The 20875-nt window shown below is 37.2% G+C and overlaps 2 protein-coding genes across 4 annotated transcripts in view; one reads left to right on the top strand and one right to left on the bottom strand.

Annotated features, from left to right (window-relative positions):
* Positions 1-512, bottom strand: part of VPS37A (VPS37A subunit of ESCRT-I) — a 45034-nt gene extending 44522 nt beyond the window's left edge. Inside the window, exon 1 of one of the 3 annotated variants that reach the window (XM_044760645.2) lies at positions 413-512. Coding sequence is in view for 1 of the 3 variants with exons in the window: in XM_044760644.2 (XP_044616579.1) it covers positions 49-176 (128 nt within the window). In the remaining 2 variants the exon portion in view is untranslated. Of the gene's footprint in view, positions 1-13; positions 185-412 lie in introns of those variants that run through there. The other 2 variants (XM_044760644.2, XM_070499920.1) reach the window with 2 other exon arrangements.
* Positions 500-19306, top strand: CNOT7 (CCR4-NOT transcription complex subunit 7). The gene is made up of 7 exons (XM_044760646.2): positions 500-722; positions 2224-2434; positions 4300-4493; positions 10168-10329; positions 13403-13547; positions 15914-16024; positions 17652-19306. Exons 2-7 carry the CDS (start codon positions 2318-2320, stop codon positions 17778-17780), a joined length of 858 nt encoding a protein of 285 aa, XP_044616581.1. The 5' UTR covers positions 500-722; positions 2224-2317; the 3' UTR covers positions 17781-19306.
* Positions 19307-20875: the final 1569 nt, after the last annotated feature.

Here is a 20875-nt window from a genome sequence, read left to right as displayed (position 1 = left end):
CCTCCCGTCCTACTTTTTCCTCCTGTCGAAGAGGCAGCGACCAGTCACCTGGAGTGTGAGTTCCGGAGGGACTCGATCAGCCGCTGCTTCTGCTGCTGGAGGCTGGTGAGGCCACCGGGGGACCCAGCTGCGGAGGAGGAGGAGGCGCTCTTGGTCAGGGGAAAGAACCAGCTCATCCTCCACGGGGCCCCGGGCCCGAGGCCCTAGAAAGCTCTGGCCTGCTTCTCCCAGTTGCTCAGCCCGGCGGTTCTCCAGCGACAGAGGATCGGGACGGAACGCCCAGGACCCAAGTGCTGGGGGTCCGCGTCTTCTCTAAGCAAGCCCGGCCGGGGCTCCTCGGGTTCTAGGGGACATGCTCTGACTGCGGGCAGCCGGAGAGAGGAAAGTGGCCGCCCGAGACCGGCAGTCCTACCTTCACGACCCTGACGCCCAAACCAGCCAGTCAGGGAGCGGGACGGCGCAGCGCTCCACCACCCGGCCTCCGTCACCTGCGTGCCCCGCCCCCTCTGCGTGTCGCGTCATCACCTAGCGCCCCCGCCAGGACGTGCGAGAAGCGACGGCGCAGCACGGTGCGGCGCAGCTCCGGCTCCCCTTTCCCCTTTGCTGGGCGAGAGGTGTCTATGGGGCGCCCGCTGCCGCCGCCGCTGCCGCCACCGCCACCGCCGCTGGGTGCTGTCTCTATGGCGAGGAGGAGGAGGAGGAGCGCGAGCTCAGAGACACAAGTAGATCTTGCGTCCGCCGCAGCCCTGGGGGGGGGAGGGGCGGGTTGGGGAAGTAAAAAGGGGGCGGGAACGATCAACCTGAGAGGGTGCGCGATGGCGCCAGCTGGAGCGCCGCTGGCGAAGGAAGGAGCGAGGCGGCGGGTGGTGGGGGGAGGGTAACTGGGGCTGGGGGTATGTCAAGGGGATGGCGCGGAGTGATGACGTGAAGGCTTTGTACCTGGGGCTTCGCTGTTGTGGGACGGAAATTGGGAGTGGAGGGCGGTGGCCTAGATCCTCAGCTCGTGTTCCTTCACGCTGCAGTGCCTGGGAATTAATCTGGCTCCAGTAAATGGTTATTGGCACTTGGCACTGGCTCTCTGCCAGGGAAGAGCGTTATCGATGACTTGAATACCTCTGTGCTGTTGTCTCGTTTCTTTGGAAACCTGCAGTACGGGGATGCTACCTCCAGTAATGAGAAGGCCCTTTGGTGCTTCTTCCGGGCTTCTGAAACTGTAGTAGACAGAGAGGTGGAGGAAGGCAGTGTTAAACAAAAGGGTGTTTCTGAAGTGTGTGTGTGATGTGTATGTGTTTAGCGGATTGGGGAGGGTTGTGAACGAGGGAGGCCCTGGATTTTTGGTTTTGTTCTTAGAGCCCTTGAGGCTACATTAGCGATTGCAGAATTTAGAAGGCAGGGGGTCACAATTCCCTCTTTTACCCTTGATTGTTGTGATCTTTTCAAACTTGTGTGAAAAATGAAGGAGCATTCGGAATTTCCCTGCCCAAGAATCAAAATGTTGGTCTGTACTCTTACCGTTATATACCGGGAAACCTGTGTTTATGGACCACAAACGTGAGATGTGTTTGGTGAACCAGGGAAAATGCTCTGAGTTTTAGGGAGTTAGAAAGAAACTATTGAAATGCAGACACTGTTGCTTCCCTCCCTTTTCCCTCCTGCAGTTATGGACATCCGAACAGTTGATGTGGCTGTTACTTATTTCTCAGAAAGAGCTTTTTTTGTTTTTTAATTGGTTTACTTTTGTTTCCTTTAATCTGACTTAAGTAAATGCCAGTAAAGTAGATTTTGTAGTCAAATCAGATTTTGAATGATGTGTTAATGAGAAATAAAACCAAACACTGTCTTTATCCTAGTAACGTTTTATCTTGTCACATGTATATCAGTATTTAACGTTTCATTTTTATCGGAAATGGATGTCTTCATAAAGTTTTATTCAGAGAGTGAGTTGGGTTCAGAGCAATCATTAGTGGAAAGTTTTAGAAAATGATTAGTATATACACACAAAAAACACTAAATTTATGTAACATTGATATTAGAACTAGGAAACTTGTGTTGTCTTCTTTTTTTCCTACTGGTTAGCTGTGTGACTTTAGACAAGTCACTAAACTTTGATTTTCTCATAAATCAAGGACTTCAAATAAATAATCTCTTAGGTTTCTGTCAGTTCGGTTCTGTAATTCATATTTCTGATATAGCTGGGTTTTATTTTGGTTTTTATTTTGACAGGTACACAAATAAGGGATAAAGTATTTTATGAAACAAATCTTCAATCAAGTATAACATTTTGATGCTTGGCATCTAGACTTCTTGTGCCCTCACTATGCCAGCAGCAACTGTAGATCATAGCCAAAGAATTTGTGAAGTTTGGGCTTGCAACCTGGATGAAGAGATGAAGAAAATTCGTCAAGTTATCCGAAAATATAATTATGTTGCTATGGTATGCCTATGATCCAACCCTTAAAATCCTTCTTATAAAAGGGGAAGAGGGATTTTAAAAGTCTTCAGTTCAACCCTTCTGGTTGATCTTTTTAGGGATTAATTTAATTATGAAAAGAAAATTTCGTCAATGTGTTCCAACCAAAGACCACCAGAATACACCTGTAGTGTGACAAGTTGGATATATTACTAATTGCACTGAGGGAACATGCATACCGTTGGAACCATGGGGCATTTGAGTAAGAGAGTGTGAGAAAAAACTTTTAGGATTTGGGCCTGTGTCTGATAGTTTTAGGGAGGGATTAAGGAAGCAGAGCTTTGCTCTGGATTGGATGCTGTTGGGAGTCTGGGGTAATTCTGTGATAGGGTATTTTAAGTCTTAACTAGAGTGAATGAAGACTAGTATGAGGCTGTAGCTATAAAGAAGCAACAGTCACTCATATTAGCCAAGATAGAGGGATGTTTGGTCGTTTTTGTGGTTTGGACAATGTTTATGTTTTTGTCTGTGTCCAGTCATGGTTACAGAGTGGGCTTGTATGGTGATGAACTGTGAAATTGTTTATATTGAACAGAAGAACATTAGGACCTAGCTATGAGAGCCAGGTCAGGTCTTAGCAACACTAAGCCCTAACTAATAATACAAGATGAGCTTCTGGAAGCTAGGGAGCTCCTGGATATCTTTCTCAAACAAAAAATCAGATTTCCCAGTGAAACATTGTTTATCTGCAGTGTTTGTTGTTTGTTTGTTTTAAATTATCAGTAGAGTTGCATGAACACACTGTGCTGTTAAGCATCTCTGCTTTTGCAGATACTGTTCAATCTGCCTAGACTGTTTTTTTCTTTACTGTTGTACTTTGTACATCTGTTAAAGTTACTCTACTGTCTTCTAGATTATCAGCTCTGTCAAGTGAGGGGTTAGTATCTTAATCATCCTTTCTCCCCCCTGCCGACGCCTAGCGTAAAACATAGCATCCAGTAAAGTGGTTGTTGAGAAAGACTGAATTTAGAGAAGTTTTAATTTCTTTGCTGTTTCACAGTGACTTGGTATTTAGGTTTTGTTCGTAGCTTTTTAGTTTGAATTTTAATACTAAACTGATGTATCACTATTTTTAATACAAATAAATAAATACACTTCTATGGGGAGGGGCAGGTTGATTGGTTACAATATGAATATTTGAGTGTCCGTAGATAATGTTCTATTTAATGAAGGTGTACTTACCCATAATTAGAATTGAAGTTATTTCTTATCCAGTAGAAATTCGTAATTGTTTATTTCTCAGATGATAAGTAGTGACAACATTAGAGATGTGATAACATTCTACAGGAATAACTGGGTGGCATGCAATTTTTGATGAGATACTCTCTCTGGAGTATAGAGAGAGTACTGTTTTAGTCCAAGAAATTAGGAGGGTTTTGGTGTTTAGATAAATCTTTTTATGAAGAAGTGATTGGAAAATATGATACATTTTCCATTTTTTTTAACCAATTCTTCATTGGTTTTAACTTTAGAATACTGGGAGCATAGTTTCACATACCTCTTGAGAAATATGAGTTTATGATTCTCCCTCTCCTTGGGAATAAAGTTCTTGGTTGCATTTATCATGTGTATCTTAGACCTAGTAATTTTTTTACTGATGATATTTAAAGTAAGAAAAAGTGATTAAGTTTGTAGAGTTTTATTTTATGGTTTGAAGAAGTAATTCTCTTCCTAGTTAAAAGTTACTTTGTTATTGAATATGAATGTGTAAAATGTCATCTGTAAGAGAATTCTTTGAGTTATACCCAAAATTATTTATTTATTCTAGGAATTTGTAGATTGTGGTTTTGATCATTTAGTAAATAATGAATCTTAAAACTATTTTACAGGACACCGAGTTTCCAGGTGTTGTTGCAAGACCCATTGGAGAATTCAGGAGCAATGCTGACTATCAGTACCAACTATTGCGATGTAATGTAGACTTGTTAAAGATAATTCAGCTAGGACTGACATTTATGAATGAGCAAGGAGAATACCCTCCAGGAACTTCAACTTGGCAGTTTAATTTTAAATTTAATTTGACGTAAGTGGGAAATAAATATAACCCAAACTTTTTTCAGTTTCATTTTAGGAATTGATTTTCCTCAAGTATGGTGAATAAAATTTGAACTGAATTTGGTGTAGTTACCCTGGAAATATTTAAAATCTAAAATTTCAAAATATTTGGTTTCTTCTTTTTATTATAAAAGGGACAAAAAATTAGGATAAAGAAGACTTACATTCAAATAATTTGAATTTTGGAGTTGTTATTTGAAAGGTATGACTGCCACTTTTTTTGAAGTTTGGAAAACTTTGGGCATTGAAAGTACTTCTTGATAAAGATAACCTTACAACGTTAGTTTTACTTTCAAATGTTTTGTGCCATTTGAAATATACACATCTTTGTTGTGATAGTTACCTTTCTTGTGGAGGGTATTACAGTCATATTCCAGTTCATGAGTAGATTCCATATCAAAGGTGATAAGACATTTCTTGGAAACTTGATTGTGTTTCCCTTTCAAATCAATGTCATAAAATGGTTATATTCCCAGGTCAGCCCACAAAACTTATAACTTACATATAGGAGAAGTAATAGTATCCTTGAACCTGGTGTTTCTTTCAGAAACAATTCAGAATCTGGTAGATTCTCTTCTGGAATCTGAATTGTAACTCAAGCCCTGGGTTGAAACCCAGTTTCCTTACTTATAATACTTTTGTATCGTTGGTAGGAGTAGTTTTGATAGCTTAGGGAAGTTGAGAGTGTTTTTAGGTGAGGGCATATTCTTTACAAACTAACTGTAAGTCAGGGAAAGGTTTAATACATTCTAAATATGTTACAATATTATAGTGTCCTTGTATTTGACAGCCTCTACTTGTCTAATGTGATCTAACATCTGATTTTAAAGATAGTAAAAGAAGCTGAGGGACAATTAATGGTAGTGCCAATGTAAGGACCTGCCATTCTCTATAGCATAATGAGATATTTAGCAAATAAGATCTAAAGAAAAGCAGGGGTGATGATTTTAGAGGGAGTATTGTCAGTGGTACAATTGAATGGCTTATGATTGCATTGTTTTAGCCTCATTCTCCATTTTACTCTGTTGGATTTAATCATGGATTCTCCAGAACCTTGTGAAAGGTAAAAAGTACTCATCTCTATTCAAACTGATGATAATCTTTTATAAGTACTCCAGCTCTGAAAAACTGAAAATTGCTCTTTATCCTTTTCCCAAAAGATAATGCTTTTTAAAATTAATTCTTTACCATTTGTTCCCTGCTACTTATTTTCCAAGCTGATCATTAGAACATTATTTTGTTTTAGTTTTATTGAGGTCATGTTGGCTTATAACATTGTGTACATTTCAGATGTACATTATTATATTTCAGCTTCTGTGTAGACAGCATTGAGTTCACCATCAGTAGTCTAGTTTTTATTCATCACCATACATAAGTTCCCCTTCACCCCTTTCACCCTCCCCTGCCTCCCCTCCTCTCTGGTAACCACCAATCTGTTCTCCTTATCGATGTGTGTGTTTGTTTATCTTCTACATTTGAGTGAAATTGTATTTATCTTTCTTTGTCTGACCTATTTCTCTTAGCATAATACCCTCAAGGTCCGTCCACGTTATCACAAATGGCAAAATTTTGTCTTTTTTTTAATGGCTGAGTAGTATTCCATTGTGTGTGTGTGTGTGTGTATGTATGTATGTATACATATATATAAATACACACCACATCTTTATCCATTCATCCATTGATAGGCTCTTGGGTTGCTTCCAAGTCTTGGCTATTGTGAATAACGCTGCAATGAATATAGGAGTGCATATTATCTTTGAATTAGTGATTTCATATTTTTTGGATAAATATCCAGTAGTGGAATAGCTGGGTCATAGGGTAATTCTATTTTTAATTTTTTGAGAAATCATACTGTTTTCCATAATGGCTGCACCAGTTTGCCTTCCCACCAGCAGTGTAGGATGGTTCCCTTTTCTCCATATCCTCTCCAATATTTGTTATTTCTTGTCTTGTTAATAATAGCCATTCTGAAGGGTGTAAGGTGATGTCTCATCGTAGTTTTGATTTGCATTTCCCTAATAATTAGTGATGTTGAACATCTTTTCATGTGCCTCTTGGCCATCTGTATATCTTCTTTGGGAAAATGTCAGGAACATTGTTTTTAACTAAAATACTATTGTAATCTCAGTACATGAGTAGGAGGTGACCCATCAGTGTCTCAGTTTTGGTAAAATTGACATTTTCCTTTTTTTTTATATAGAGAGGGGTACTGTATTTTGCTGCCAAGTTTGCTGCCATTTATATAAATGTTCATGTGTTGGGAAGTATTTAATGGAAGATATACTGAAAAATATTATTTAGGTAGAAAAGGCAATTTGGCAGTTAAAACCAGTATGGTCTAATGTGGAGACAGAGCACCATGAACAGAATTTTGGATATTTTGAAGAAAGGTGAAAATTAACTTTTTTCTTGATTGCCTAGAATGAATTTGTCAGCAGCTATGCTAGGCACCAGGGATCTGTTTTGTAGATGAAAGTTGTCATGGGCATTATATCTTAGTGTTCCCATAACTCTTCTGTCTGCTCTCTATTGCCGAGGCCCAAGACTTAGAATTGTTAGATACTGCTCAGTGTTATGAGAATTCTCTCCAAACTGAATTTGGAGTTGTTATGTACATGGAAGTTAAACTGGCATATTGATGAGCTATGAAGAAGAAAGCAAGCTATGGACAGAATTCCACCAAGAAGTCACAGGAGATGAGAATGAATTTTTTGAGAAGAGTCATCAATTTGATGATTGCAGTAATTCTTAATATTTGAGAGAATCATTTTAACAGTGTAGTAGAGATTACAGGGAATTGTGGATTCAGTGGTGACAGAAAGGAGGCTGATAATTCATTTAAGGAAAATGGCAGTGAAAGGGGATAGTACCATAAGTAGAAGGAGCGGCAGGAACAAAGGTGGTTTTTATTTTGTTTTACAGATAGTGCACAGGCATTTGAAGGTTAAAGGGCAGTTGTCAGCTATGGAGTTGTGGGCTGTTCATATTGTCTTTCGAAGCCTTTGCAGGTTTTTTATTTCTTCTTTGTGTTTGATTGGTTTGAGTTCATTGAATATTAAGTTTGGTTATCATCTATGTATTTGTGACAATCTGTATTCTAGTTTGTTTGCCTTTTACCTTACTCATGATTTTAGCATAAATTTAAGTATGTAAGAGTTTACATTCTAAAAAATGTAAGATATGTGGTGAGCCAGGAGTGGTTTGAGGTTGGAGGCATTTCCAAATTGTAAGATCTTTAATCTGCATGTTTAAAAATGTGAATTTGTGTGGTAGGCTAAGTTTACATTTTTAGATGTAATTTCAATATATTTAGTGAATTTAGCATACCTAGTTGAGTTCGTTTCTGTCTTTCGGGTATTCCTTGAGATGGATAGCCTTGTATCGCTGCTCTTTTGGAAAGTCGTCTTTTTTAGAGATTTTTATATAGCTGTCATTCCTGTACAGTTATTATAACTGGGTATTTTGCAACCTTACACTTCAGTAGTTAATTAATCTTTAGTGTTAGGAGCGAGGAGCGATCGCGTGACTGTTCGTTGCTGTTCTAAATGTGTTGATCTAATCAATAAGTCACCCTCTGTACCTGCAGCAATTCTTATATTTTGACTAACCTATATTTTAACTACTTTTGAGATTAGCGTATTTTAATATTTTCTTACATCTGCCAGGATTTTTGAGGGTGAGGAAGGCGGGGTGGGATATTTCAAAACTTGAAATGGATACCATGGGAAAGGGACAGTCTATTTATTTGGAGAATCGAATCATAACAATTGAGAAGTTTCCCTTACCACAGGAAGTTTTCTTCATCTTATTTGGAGATTATTTAGCTTACTTGTCTGGGGTTTCCAGCTTTCTTTTTCTAATGAGTTGGGTATTGTAAAGCATGAATTTGGTTCCAAATTTTTAAACACTAAGTCCAGTGAAATTTATATGACAGTGATTAACTTATCGGAATTTAGGTACATGAATGGTGCAGAAAAAAAAGGAAGGAAATAATCTATACACGTATTTTTGTTTGCCAAACTTAACTTGATCATGAAACACCTGACGTACTCATCTGGGTCTCTTTCCTAGGGATCGTGATTCAGTAGGTTTAGGTGTGAGACCTGGGAACCCCATATTTTTTATAAGCTTTCTGAATGATTGTTATCGTTGGGCAAGTTTGCGAAATAATGATTTAAACACCACAGCACTCACTGTTCCACTTCACATGTTTTTTTAATCTGGTGATATAACATTGAACAAAACAGACAAAAATCATTGCCCTCTTGAAGCTTAGGTTCTGCTTGAGAGAGAGAGACCATAAACTGAAAGTAAAGCGAGCATATGGCCCAGAATAATGTGAGCCTGGAGAAAGACTCTGTTCTGCCTTTGTTTGGTTATAATTGCTAAAGCATGCCTCTCAGTATGAGTGTTGGGGCCTGCTGAGTGAAATTCTACTTGTTTCAGGTACATGTTTTTCGTGTAACAAGGCCAATGATATCTGTTGTTTACTGAAAAAATTTGTAGTAGATTCATTCAGATATTCATCCTAAAGAGTTTTCTAGGGGAAATTTTGACTTAAAGTGATTATTGCAGTTCCCCTCTGATTTTAAATATTTCAGTTGCTAGTTACGTTATTTTTCAGACATTTAGAAACAGGTTGATTTTCAGAGAATAGGCCATAAAATGCTTTTTGGCCCAAGTGTAAAGTTCCTTTTCATTTTATTAGTTTTGTTAAAGCTCTTAATAGAATTTTCTTAAGCTAAGTGGTGGAAACAAGTATTCTTACAATTTGAAATAAAAGAAATATCAGATGGGCAATTCACAAAATACTTTTCGTTTATTCTCAGAAACATATACCTTAATTTTGATCACTTTTTTGATTTAATTTAATATTTTGGATGCCTGTGTGTTTGTGCTTAGAAAATAGAGATAGCTTCCTTTTTGGCTTAAGTAAAATCTTGAAGGATTAGTTTAGATTTAGATTTCCTGGCTTGGTTTTTGGAAGCTAATCTTTTAGGATTAAGATTGTTAGGAGAAGAAGTTATTGCTATTATAGCAGAGTTCTTCATTTTAAACAGTTTACTGCTTATTGGAGCCATTTGAAAGGCTTATCATTAGTGAGAGGAAGCATCTCCATTTTCTTTAAGACAGAATGTAGTTTAACTCAGCCGCATCAGATGTTTTGCACTTGGTCTCCTTCCTGGGGCTGCTGAGAGCATGGGAGCTGGACGTAGGCCCTCACTCCTGTGGCTCCAGCTCCATCTGGCAGCATTAAAATGGCTGCTGAGACTGAGAACCTCTGAAAGGAACATGTCTCTTACTTTGTGGTGGGAGTGCCTGGTGAGTAGCAGACCCTTGTTCTCAAACCCAGTTAAATTTAACTTGTATAAGGGTAATGAAATTGAGTTGATAGTAAAGATTAAAATCTCACCATTGGACTCTTGAATGATTATTTATTATATGAACACTTTACTGAAATAACAGCCTTTGTATTTAAATTGAATTTTCTTTCCATATATGCGAAGCGTTGGAATAATTGGGCCCAAGCCAGTCCTCTATCTTGTTGCTTCGGGCACTGTAGTTGTAGACGTAAGTGGGAGAAAAACTGTTTGTTTGAAGTAGGGCACTTCTGATTGTTGTCTGTCTTTCTCTCCTGCCAGGGAGGACATGTATGCCCAGGACTCTATAGAGCTGCTGACGACGTCTGGTATCCAGTTTAAAAAACATGAAGAGGAAGGAATTGAGACCCAGTACTTTGCAGAACTTCTTATGACATCGGGAGTGGTCCTCTGTGAAGGGGTCAAATGGTTATCATTTCACAGGTAAAAAGATGGCACTGAAAGTGGCATTTGTGTTACCATTTCCTAGCTGCTTCACACTTGGCTTGGGTCACTGTTTCAGCAGTTTCAGGCTTAGTTCCACAAAGGATTGGCTGCCATATAGCAGTCTCCTAACTCTTAAGAAGCTAATGTTGGTCTACTTAAAGGTTAATTTTGTAATATGGGATCCATTTTAACCTGTGAGAGAGACAGTATTGCATCATGGAAAGAGTAAGGGCTAGAAAAATAGATCTTGGTTTAAATCCAGCAATGCCATTTGGAATCTGTTTTATCTAGGGTTATTTAACATTTCTAAGCCTTAGAATGAAACCATTCATTCATTAAAAAAATATTTATTTATTTTCTACCATATGCCAGGCACTGTGATAAGATTTTAGGAATTAAACTATGAACAGGACAGACAAAAATTCTTGTCCTCATGGAGTTTACAGTCTGGTGGGAGTAGGGGGAAATTTTTTTAAATGATGAAACTTTATTTTGGTTTGTGAGATGGTGATAAGTGCTATGGAGGGGAAAAAACAGCAAAGAGAATGTTAGGGGTGGGTGTATGTGGTGGATTTTAATTTTTTTTTTAATAGAGTGATCAGAGTGACAACACTTAGAAGAAATATCTTGCAGAATTGTTTTAATGATCAATAGTGCATGTTTAAAGCATCTGATAAAGTTCTAGGAGTCAGAATCAACTTGATGGTAAAGTGCTTTACACACAGTAAATTCTCAGTAAGTGGTAGTTTTTAACTCTTATTATAAAATAAAAGTAGATTGTCGAAGAGAATTTCTAGAAAAGAAGTTAGTTCCATTTTGTAAAAGTAGACTTCCAGGTAAGAGAAAGTGTTTTCCTATCTAGGTAAACTAAGTTAAACTGGCAGCCCAGGGACTAAAACTGGCCCTGGGAATGATTTTATTTGGCTTTTTGTTATGTTTTTAAAAAGCATTGTATTATGCAGGTGGTAATGTTCTCATACTTGGTCCACTTCACACATCTTTTGAAAAATAAGTGTGTTCTGCATGCTTTAGACTTTCCAGCTCTGGCCTGGGGATGATTTTAATGAAGGACTGTTCATATTGTAATCTTTGATTCACTACTAAGTGTTTTGAGTTGAAAGTATTGGACATACTGCAGATGGTCCCCATCTTAGTGATGGTTTGACTTAGAATTTTTCAGCTTTACCCTAGTGCAAAAGCTATACGCATTCAGTAGAAACTGTACTTCGAATTTTGAATTCTGATCTTTTCTGGGCTAGCCACATGTGGTACAGTACTCTCTGATGATGCTGGGCAGTGGCAGCCAGCCGCGGCTCCCAATCAGGCCTGCGATCACGAGGGTAAACAGTCGGTCACTTATAATCGTTCTATACCCAGACAGCCATTGTGTTTTTCACTGTCAGTACCGTATTCAGTAAATTATGTGAGATAGTCAACACTTTATTATAAAATAGGCTTTGTGTTAGATGATTTTGCCAACTCTAGGCTAATGTAAGTCTTCTGAGCACATTTAAGGTAATCTAGGCTAAGCTGTGATGTTCGATAGGTTAGGTGTATTATATGCATTTTCCACAACTTATGATGGGTTTATTGGGACGTAACCCCATTGTAAGTTGAGGAAGATCTGAAATTCTGACCTGTCATCTTTTCTCTCTAGTCTCCTTTAATTGAGCATGTACCTCAGGAGACAAGACTTAAGTCTGTTAATTTGAGGAACATTTTTTCTGTTCTTTTTCTACGTTCCTGTCCTATCCTTTTACTATATTTGACATATTCTTTAATTCAAAAAATACTCTCAGCAAACACTATGTGCTAGGCACTGGGAATACTAAGATGAGCAAAAACAGAAAGGGTTCGTGTCTTAGAGTTTAGAGTCTGGGTTAGACTCTGAGATGTTTGAATATTTGTCAAGATGTGTTAAGATTTTGTTCTACTAGACGTCATTAAATTATTTTCTTCATGTTCTAATCTATTTCTAGCAGATAAGGACTAGTTTAAGAAATTTATAATCCTGAACTCTAATATAATCTTAATTTACTAGTAGTAAGCAAATGCTGTATTGACTTATATTGTAGGTAGACAGCAAAGTTACTTCCTTGCCAACTACCAGAAATTTAAAGGTTTCTGCTGTTAATTGCTTATACCTTGATATTTCTTAGTGGTCTTCAATGATAAAGCTTTTTTTTCTTTTTAAAATTACAAGTAAAATTCTGAACATTAAATAGAAATTTTGTATTTCCCTCAAAGTGTAGTACAAGAAAACAGAGTGTGTAAGAACTCTCTGAGATCCGGGCTCTTTAAGGAAAGGTAGACAGGGTGAAGAGTGGGTAATTGTGGCACGAGAGTGTAGGGAGAGAGGAAGCTGTGGAAATCCAAACAATGGAGCTAGGAGATCTTGATTTGAGAGTGTGGGAGTTGGTATTTTTCTTGACTACCTTTACTCCTTTCATGTGCAACATTCCCGTTAGTATCTCTTGGGGAGCCATAATGAGAAAGAAACAGAATTCTGATGAAAGAGAGTATTATTAATGAAGTTACTTAATAGAAGTGAAAATACTGTGTTAGGGAATTACTTTTCCGATCTTTTAAATGTATGACCTCTTTATGTAAAAGAAGGGAAGACTTGCATTATTTTTACCAACTCTCCTGCTACCTTTTGACATTTTTGGCCAAGTTTTCATCCATCTTTATTTCTTCATTTTCGTGTTACTTAAATTTTTTTTGAGATGTCTACTACGAGTGGTTTAATACTCTTCTTGAAGAGCTCTCTATTCAGAGATCGGCAAAATAGTGGTTTAGTGAATGCAGGTTTGGGATGTAGCATAGATCTGTATATTGACATCTCTGAGTAATAAAGTGACAATTCTTTGCACTGTGGTAAGATGATGGCATTTTCCCACTATCGTTGTAAAGATGTTTGTTTTTTCTGTTCTTGTGTGCACTTTGTTTTTGGTTGATTCCTTTTTTGCCTACAATGTGACTCATTTAAAATTTGTGTAAGAAAAAATTTATTTTTAATCTCTCTGGTATTTATGTCTCCCTTTTCTGTATTCTTTTAATCCTTTTGTAGTGGTTATGACTTTGGCTATTTAATTAAAATCCTGACCAACTCTAACTTGCCTGAAGAAGAGCTTGACTTCTTTGAGATCCTTCGACTGTTTTTTCCTGTCATCTATGATGTGAAGTACCTCATGAAGAGCTGCAAAAATCTCAAGGTAGGGCTTCGAGTGACTGTCTGTACTCAGCACACTGTTCAGACTGAGTGACTGACAGCAGCTTCTAGGCTACGATGTTGTTTTAAACCATATTTTTAAGTGTTATGTTAAATGCAGTTACATTATCTGGTAATTTGGTTCTTTTTCTTGCAAAAATAATTTATAGGAAATCCTTTTTCAAAGCTTCAATGTAGATTGATAGAATAAGTTTTCAACAAAATTTAAACCAAGAGTCAGATTTTTATCATTGCCAGATCGAATATCATAAACCTGAGCACAGAAATGTGAGGACTAATGAGGCTCTTATGCACAGAAGTTCAAGTTCTCACTCTCTCCCAACACACACATGATCTGTCCATGCGAGAGAAAATCGGAGGTGGCCAGCAGTGCCCTGATGCCGTTGGTAGTGTGACAAAAGTTTTCCTTTCAGTTTATCTTAGCTAGAGATTATTTTGTTGGTTCTAGTCAGAGGATAATGTTTCTAGGACTAAATTCACATAGTTAAAAGGTCTTTTTTGCCCCTGGCCCACAGATGTCAACTTGTTAGTAGTAGGTGCTAAAGTAAATGTATAGGTCCTGTCTAGACACTGCTGAACGTGTGTATAAGAATTTGTTACTTCTGAACATTAATTCTTCCAAAAGGAAAGTTTCTTTAATAAGGAAAAGTGCTCCTTCAGCTTGAGAAGAAATTCCCCTATGCTGGTGCTGGCTCAGACTCCTAAGGAATAGAGTGGTTTTATTTTTTTTTAGGTGTGTTTTATTTAAGAAGTAACTAAAAAAAACCCATTTTGGTAGAGTGGTTGTTTCTTAGAACCTACATAAAAGTTGATCAAGTGTTCTCACCAGGTTTTTAGAAGTGCAAGTAAAGTTGTACTTTCAGGAGATGGTAAAAACTTTAAGAGCTTTACTTTTAAGCAGAAAGAAAAAATTTTGGAATTCAATAAGGAAACTTTGCTTTTGACAAATGAACTGAAAATCATAAAATAAGTAGTCTTTTGACCAAAGTTTGCTTGCCTCGTTACAGGGTACGGCATATTACCAGGGAAATTTTTAAGAAAGGTTACTTTATGTTTGTAGCACCTAAGAGCAGCAGAATTCTGTGCGATTTGAAGAGACTTCAAGCTGTGACTCAAGTGAACCTTGCATTAGGATATTTTTGCTATTCTGGAAACTCAGTCCACCTCCTGAAAGTATCGCATGCTGAGAATCTATGGCCTAAATGTTTTAATCTGGCTTTGGAAATACTTTTTAAAATTTGACCTGTCTGTACAATGACAGTTTGCGGGAACAGAGAACCAAATTACTGCTCGTTATGTGTATGTTATTGGAAAATTTCTAAGTATATCAGATATTCTGAATATACCCCCAGTCAGCTGCTGTGTTAAAATTTAGGTTAATGACAAAGGTGCTTTTTGACCTGTAGTCACCCATACTGAATGGACCTATTCTGTTGCTCTCCTGAGCAGCTGCTAATGATACCTAATCCTCATGTTATTTTTAGCACAGTAGCAACTGGTGTGCAAAGCCCTGTTTTCAAGCTGTGGTGTAGAGAAGGGCTGGTTTGCTTGGAGAGGCCTTGGCAGTTTAGACAGGAATTTCTTTGTGTGTTTTTGTTTTGGGTTGGTCCTGATGTTCTTTCTTTACTTTCTCTCCATCATTCCCCCCACCCCCATTCCCCTTCTCTCTCTCCCTCCCTCCCTCCCTTCCTTCCTTCCTTCATCTTTTATTCTCTTTCTCTTCCTTCCTTTCACTCACATTACCTTTCCTTTTTAATCCTAGCAGTATTAACATAGGCAGATTTTTAGCAAACCCTTCTAAGGAGTTGTGTTCTTACAACAACACTTTTTAACTAACAAAACCATAGTTAAGCACTTAGTGAATTCTTAAGGATTTGAATATTTATAATAGCTTTGTTCGGTACAAATTATTTAGATGAAACTATTTACAGATAGATTGGTGGGAAGCTTAAGGAAATTTTAAAGTAACTGCCTACAGTCTGTCTTATAATATTGAATGATGGATAGATTGACTGTGAAGGTACTTGATAAAGGTTACCCTCTATACGTGTCACCTTGTTTACGATCTGCTTCCCCCATATCTTTAGGAAAGTTATTTGCCTGTCATATGCCTTAAAGCATACGATGAAGATACATTTTCCCAATTAGGATCTCATTTTCTATTAAATTTATAAACTTCTCCTTCATTCAACAAATACATTAGCAATTCACGTTCTCTTTTTTTTCCAGTCTTCATAAGGTCCATCTTTATATACTAAAATATTTTGGTCAGTGTCTAAGTTATGTAATTTGTGAATTCAGGCATGGCAGTGTTGCTCTCTTTTGACAGACAATTTTTCTTTCTTCTAGGGTGGTTTACAGGAAGTTGCTGAACAGTTAGAGCTGGAACGGATAGGACCACAACATCAGGCAGGATCTGATTCATTGCTCACAGGAATGGCCTTTTTCAAAATGAGAGAAGTATGAAGACATCAGTACTGCCTTTTTATCAATTGGTGGTTAGATTGAGAACATTAAAAATCTTATGGCAAAAGTTTTTGGGCAGTAAGAGCTTATTAAGTGAAGATATAATTAGAGATACCATAAAAGTCATGTCTACCACACTTGAATATTCAAAAATAAGTCATTTTGAAATATAGTTCAGAAGGAAATGAAAATATAAGTTCTTTGTAGACTGAAAAATTTAAAAACTTAAACTACCTTAGACATCATGTAGGTCCAGCCGTATTATTTCTTAGGTGAGAAAACTGAGGTGAGGCCAGAGGCTAATAACTCACTCAAGGTCACACACTCGTGGGAGAGCTCCAGAGTCCTTTATACGCCACATCAGTGCTGCTTCTGCCCAGTCAGAGTCCGTGTGCTAAGTTTCCCCTGCGTTGTCTTGTCTCAGGCGTTAAACTGCTGGTAAAAATACTATTTGTTCATGCCATTTTTCAGTATCTGGGGATTTATAGATTAGGACTCGTGCTTTTTAGTAGATTGAGTCTTAGAGGTTTTGAATTATAAAGGGGTTAAATAAATCTGCAGTAGTAGTTGAATCAAAAATCATATTGGGCAGACCCTTCTTAAGCGGCAAAAAGCAGAACTAAATTCCTTAAATATAAAGAAGTTAGGTATGGAAGAATTAAATTTAATGAACCCAGGTCTACCCTTAGGGTTATGTAAATAGGTGATATGCACAGGTATACCTCACTGTAGGTAAATGTGAAGAAAAGAAAGTTGGTTGTGCAAAAAGAAAATAGAACGGACTTTTCTGCTTACAAAAACAGTTTTCCTTTTTGCAGAATATTTACTGTAGAATTCTTTTGAGTATATCCTCTTAGACATTAAAGAATTGAATGAGAACTCTTCTGGGAATTTAAAGCTTTTTGTAGAAATGTATTACTAATAGAAAGCATAATAGCTGTTTTGCCAAGTGGTGTTGATTGAGAAATGATTTTGACAGTCTATTCACGACAAATAAATGTTTTGTACTTCTTCCCATTGCTACATTAGAGAATTAAAACAGCCTTTTGGATTTTCAGCTTTGCATTTTAAAAATGCCTTAATGGTTCAATTAATGGTGGATTCTCTGCTACTAATTCATCTATATTTTTCTTTTCTTCTTTAAGGATAGTAACCTACGTGAACGTTCAGATTTTACTGTCTAGAACCTGTTTAGGCTTTGATTGTCTTTAGCCAACTCAGCCTTGTACATGGACTCAAGGCTACTTATAAACCTAAACTTTTCTCCCTTGCATTGGCTATTTTCGTTCATTCTTACTGTTGAATATTGTTAAATTAATGGAATAAAAATGTCTGCCATTTTTCCATGATTACAAATTCTCATAAAAATGGTCTAAATGTTAATAGGAAAGACGTGTTTAAACATTTTTTGTAGTCTTTTTCTTCGTTTCTTTTGAGCTGTGTTTCTTGAGAACATCGGTCTTATTCACTGAATTTAAATGTGTGGCCTCAAAGGAGCAGCATAGAAAAGAGCTGTCATTATAGTTAATGAACAGTCAGTACTTACATTGCTGAAATATTACCAGTGGTACCTTTTGGTTAAAATTATCTTTTTTTTTTTTTTTCCAAAATTCCTTTTTAGATGTTCTTTGAAGATCATATTGATGATGCCAAATATTGTGGTCATTTGTATGGCCTTGGTTCTGGTTCATCCTATGTACAGAATGGCACAGGGAATGCATATGAAGAGGAAGCCAACAAGCAGTCATGACATGAAATAGTCCTTTTATTTTTATTTTATTTGAGCTACACACATACTTGTATATAGGTTTTATCTCTGGTTGAATCCCTTGAACAATAGACAATACTTTTTTTTTCTTTCATAGTCCATTTTATTCTCTGCCTTTGAGTACTAAGTATGACCATTCCTATCTCAGATCTTAATAAATAGAAAAGCATTCAGGTTAAATTTGGCCTTAACTTAATATACTTGTTAGCAGGCATGTGTGACAGGGAGTGGGGAAAGCTACATCATATTGCATATTTTGATAAACTTCACTTACTTGAGCTTGGTTTGTTTTTTCCTTTTCTAAATTAACTAGCACTGACTATAATTTATTTCCCTGTTTTTCATGTCTCCCTTCCATTCTGCAGGAGTTTTAGCTAATTGAGATATTGTGGACCATCAATTTTGCACTTTAGAGAGTGATTCTGACTCAAATCCTCTGTTTTATCAGAAATTTTGGCTTTTCTTGCTCTTAGCTGGAAAATGACCATCTGCCAACTTTATCCAGTATTTACTTGTTTTTGACCCACAGAATATAGCACATGCATTGTGCAAACGGTTGATTCAGCAAGACTACAAAAAAAAAAGACAAAAAACTACTGAGGAGCTTAGTAACTGCTGTTTCTGTACGTAGTGTTTAATCTTCTAAGCACATCTAGTGTCTGTCGGTTTCTAATTGGCATGTGTAGGCTGCTCTGTGACTGAAGAACTTTTCAAACGAGCTTTACACCCTTCAGGAAAAATCCCTTGTGATTGGATGTTCAGTGTCTGCCGGGAAACTGGTGTCCAAGATGTTGAAGCTGCAGTTCTTTCATGATCGCACACTTCCCTTGATCTGCTGCTTTTTATCCCGTCACTGTTGGCCCTTATTTTTAGTTTTTAAAAAATTTTATAGCCATGCTTATAATGTTCTTGATTTGTTGATTCCACAAATCAGTTTCATTAAAGTCCAAAGATAGCAAGTCTTTAGGTTATTTTGTACCCAATTAAATTAGAAGACAAAAAATTGTTCTTTCATAGTTGATACAAAGATAAATAGTGGAGAGATTTGGTGCAAAACAACAAAATACAAAAAAAATTGTGTATATATAGCATATTAGCTATATATATAGCTAATTAAATTACCTGAGGAGTGTAATGCTTGTTTATTTTTTGTGTATATCTTTGCAATCTATTTTATATATGTTGACAAAAGAGACTGTGAAATATTTAGCCATGCAGAATATGTGACCAGACCAGAGCATGTGTAGGAAGGCATTTTGGTAATCATTAACTCTACCCTGAAATGATTGACTACAAGTTATGATGTGTGTTATCTACACTTCAACCAGTAATATTAGCAAATCTCCAAATGTTAGCCACATTGGTTTGTTTCTCTTGTACATTCTTTATTCATGATATTACAGTGCTGTAACTGGGTGGTCCTTTTTAAACAAAACATTATTTGCAAAACAGAGGGTATTTGTTTTTAAAGCTTTTGTAAATAAAGGCTTCAGAAATGTTTTCTTACATTTGTTGATGACTTGTAATTTTGATTCAGAAATATTTATTTGGGTGGTATTTTGTTTTTTAAAAAATTGGGGCAACTGAACAGAACTCAGTAACTTCATTAACTGTAGCTAATGATTAGTCTCTTAATTGAAAAATCAATCTGAGCCTTTTGCATTTCAACCGTGTTGGCTTATTCTTTATGAATACCTAAACTAGATATTAAGAATTGATTCCTGGGGGCTGGCCCGTTGGTGTAGGGGTTAAGTTTGCGCACTCTGCTTCGGCAGCCTGGGGTTCACCAGTTTGGATCCTGCGCCCAGACCTAGCATTGCTCAGCAAGCCATGCTGAGGCAGCATCCCACACAGGAGAACTAGAAGTACCTACAACCAGGTACTGAGGCTTTAGGGAGAAAAAAAAATTGATTTCTCTCCTTTCCAGGAATGCATTTATTCTGAAAGACTTACAAAGTAAATACACTTAGTATAACTTAACTGTTGCTTTTGTTTAAAGCTGACATAAAATAGCAGGGATCTAATTGGTTTCTTTTTCTTTGGATCTTCATTTCCTTAAAAAAATAGGAGTTATAAAGATTGCTGTCTGAATAGCCACATAGGTGCTGAAGTTCATAGTTTGTATCAATTTTGGTTTCTTCCTCTAAGAAGTAATAGATTTTATAACCTTATGTAAGAATAACATTATGACCTTTACTGAATCTCCCTTTTGGATATAAGATATCTGGCTGATAATTTTATAGTGTTCCTGAGCTATTAATTCTGGACTCAGCATCTTCTGTTAAATCTACTAGAGCAAGGCTCAGCAAACTATGGTCTGCAGGCCCAAACCAGCCTGCTCCCTGTTTTTTTTTGGCCAGTGAGATGAGAATGGTTTTTAGAGTTTAAAAATGGGAGAAAATTCAATTTTCTTTTTTCTCCTGGAGAAGATTAGCTCTGAGCCAACATCTGTGCCAGTCTTCTTCCATTTCTGTATGGGTCACTGCCACAGCATGGTTGACAAGTGGTGCAGGTCAGCACCCAGGATCCAAACCCATGAACCCAGGCCACCAAAGTAGAACATGCCAAACTTAACCACTATGCTGGGGGAGGGGCTGAAATTCAAATTTTAGTGTTATGAATATTCATTGGAATGTAGCCACACTCATCATTTGTGTCCTGTCAATGGCTACTTTTGCACTACCATGGGAAAGTTAAGTAGCTACTGCAGAAACTGCCTACTGCATTATCATTTCACATTTCTGCTTGGTGTGCTACAAAATCAGTGGTGCACTTATGACCTGACAGCATTTGGAGTGCCATTTCTCTCTCTGTACCACAACATTTTATTATTTTTTCTGTTACCAATTCATACCCATTTTGTCAAAACAAGAAAAGTGTACTTTTAAGGCACAGTAGAGTGTGGATTATCTTATCAAAATATGTGGTAAAATACTGTGTTTATTATACAATGACACCATAACTGTGCAAAAAAATACAATATATGTTGACATAACCAGACTAAGCACTCATCACAATGTTCCCAACTCATAGATAGGAAAGCAAGAATCAGGAGAATTAGAAGTTTTACAATGGAG

Source organism: Equus asinus, chromosome 27 (assembly GCF_041296235.1).
Source record: "Equus asinus isolate D_3611 breed Donkey chromosome 27, EquAss-T2T_v2, whole genome shotgun sequence".
NCBI classification, from domain to species: Eukaryota; Metazoa; Chordata; class Mammalia; order Perissodactyla; family Equidae; genus Equus; species Equus asinus.
Note: the sequence above shows the minus strand (reverse complement) of the source record. Positions and strands in the feature narration are given on the sequence as shown.

Excerpts from the sequence above, each read along its gene's own strand:
- CNOT7 (XM_044760646.2), top strand. The coding sequence starts at position 2,318 with ATGCCAGCAGCAACTGTAGATCATAGCCAAAGAATTTGTGAAGTTTGG. Across the intron at positions 4,494-10,167 it reads AATTTTAAATTTAATTTGAC|GGAGGACATGTATGCCCAGG; the intron begins GTAAGTGGGAAA and ends CTCTCCTGCCAG. Across the intron at positions 10,330-13,402 it reads AAATGGTTATCATTTCACAG|TGGTTATGACTTTGGCTATT; the intron begins GTAAAAAGATGG and ends ATCCTTTTGTAG.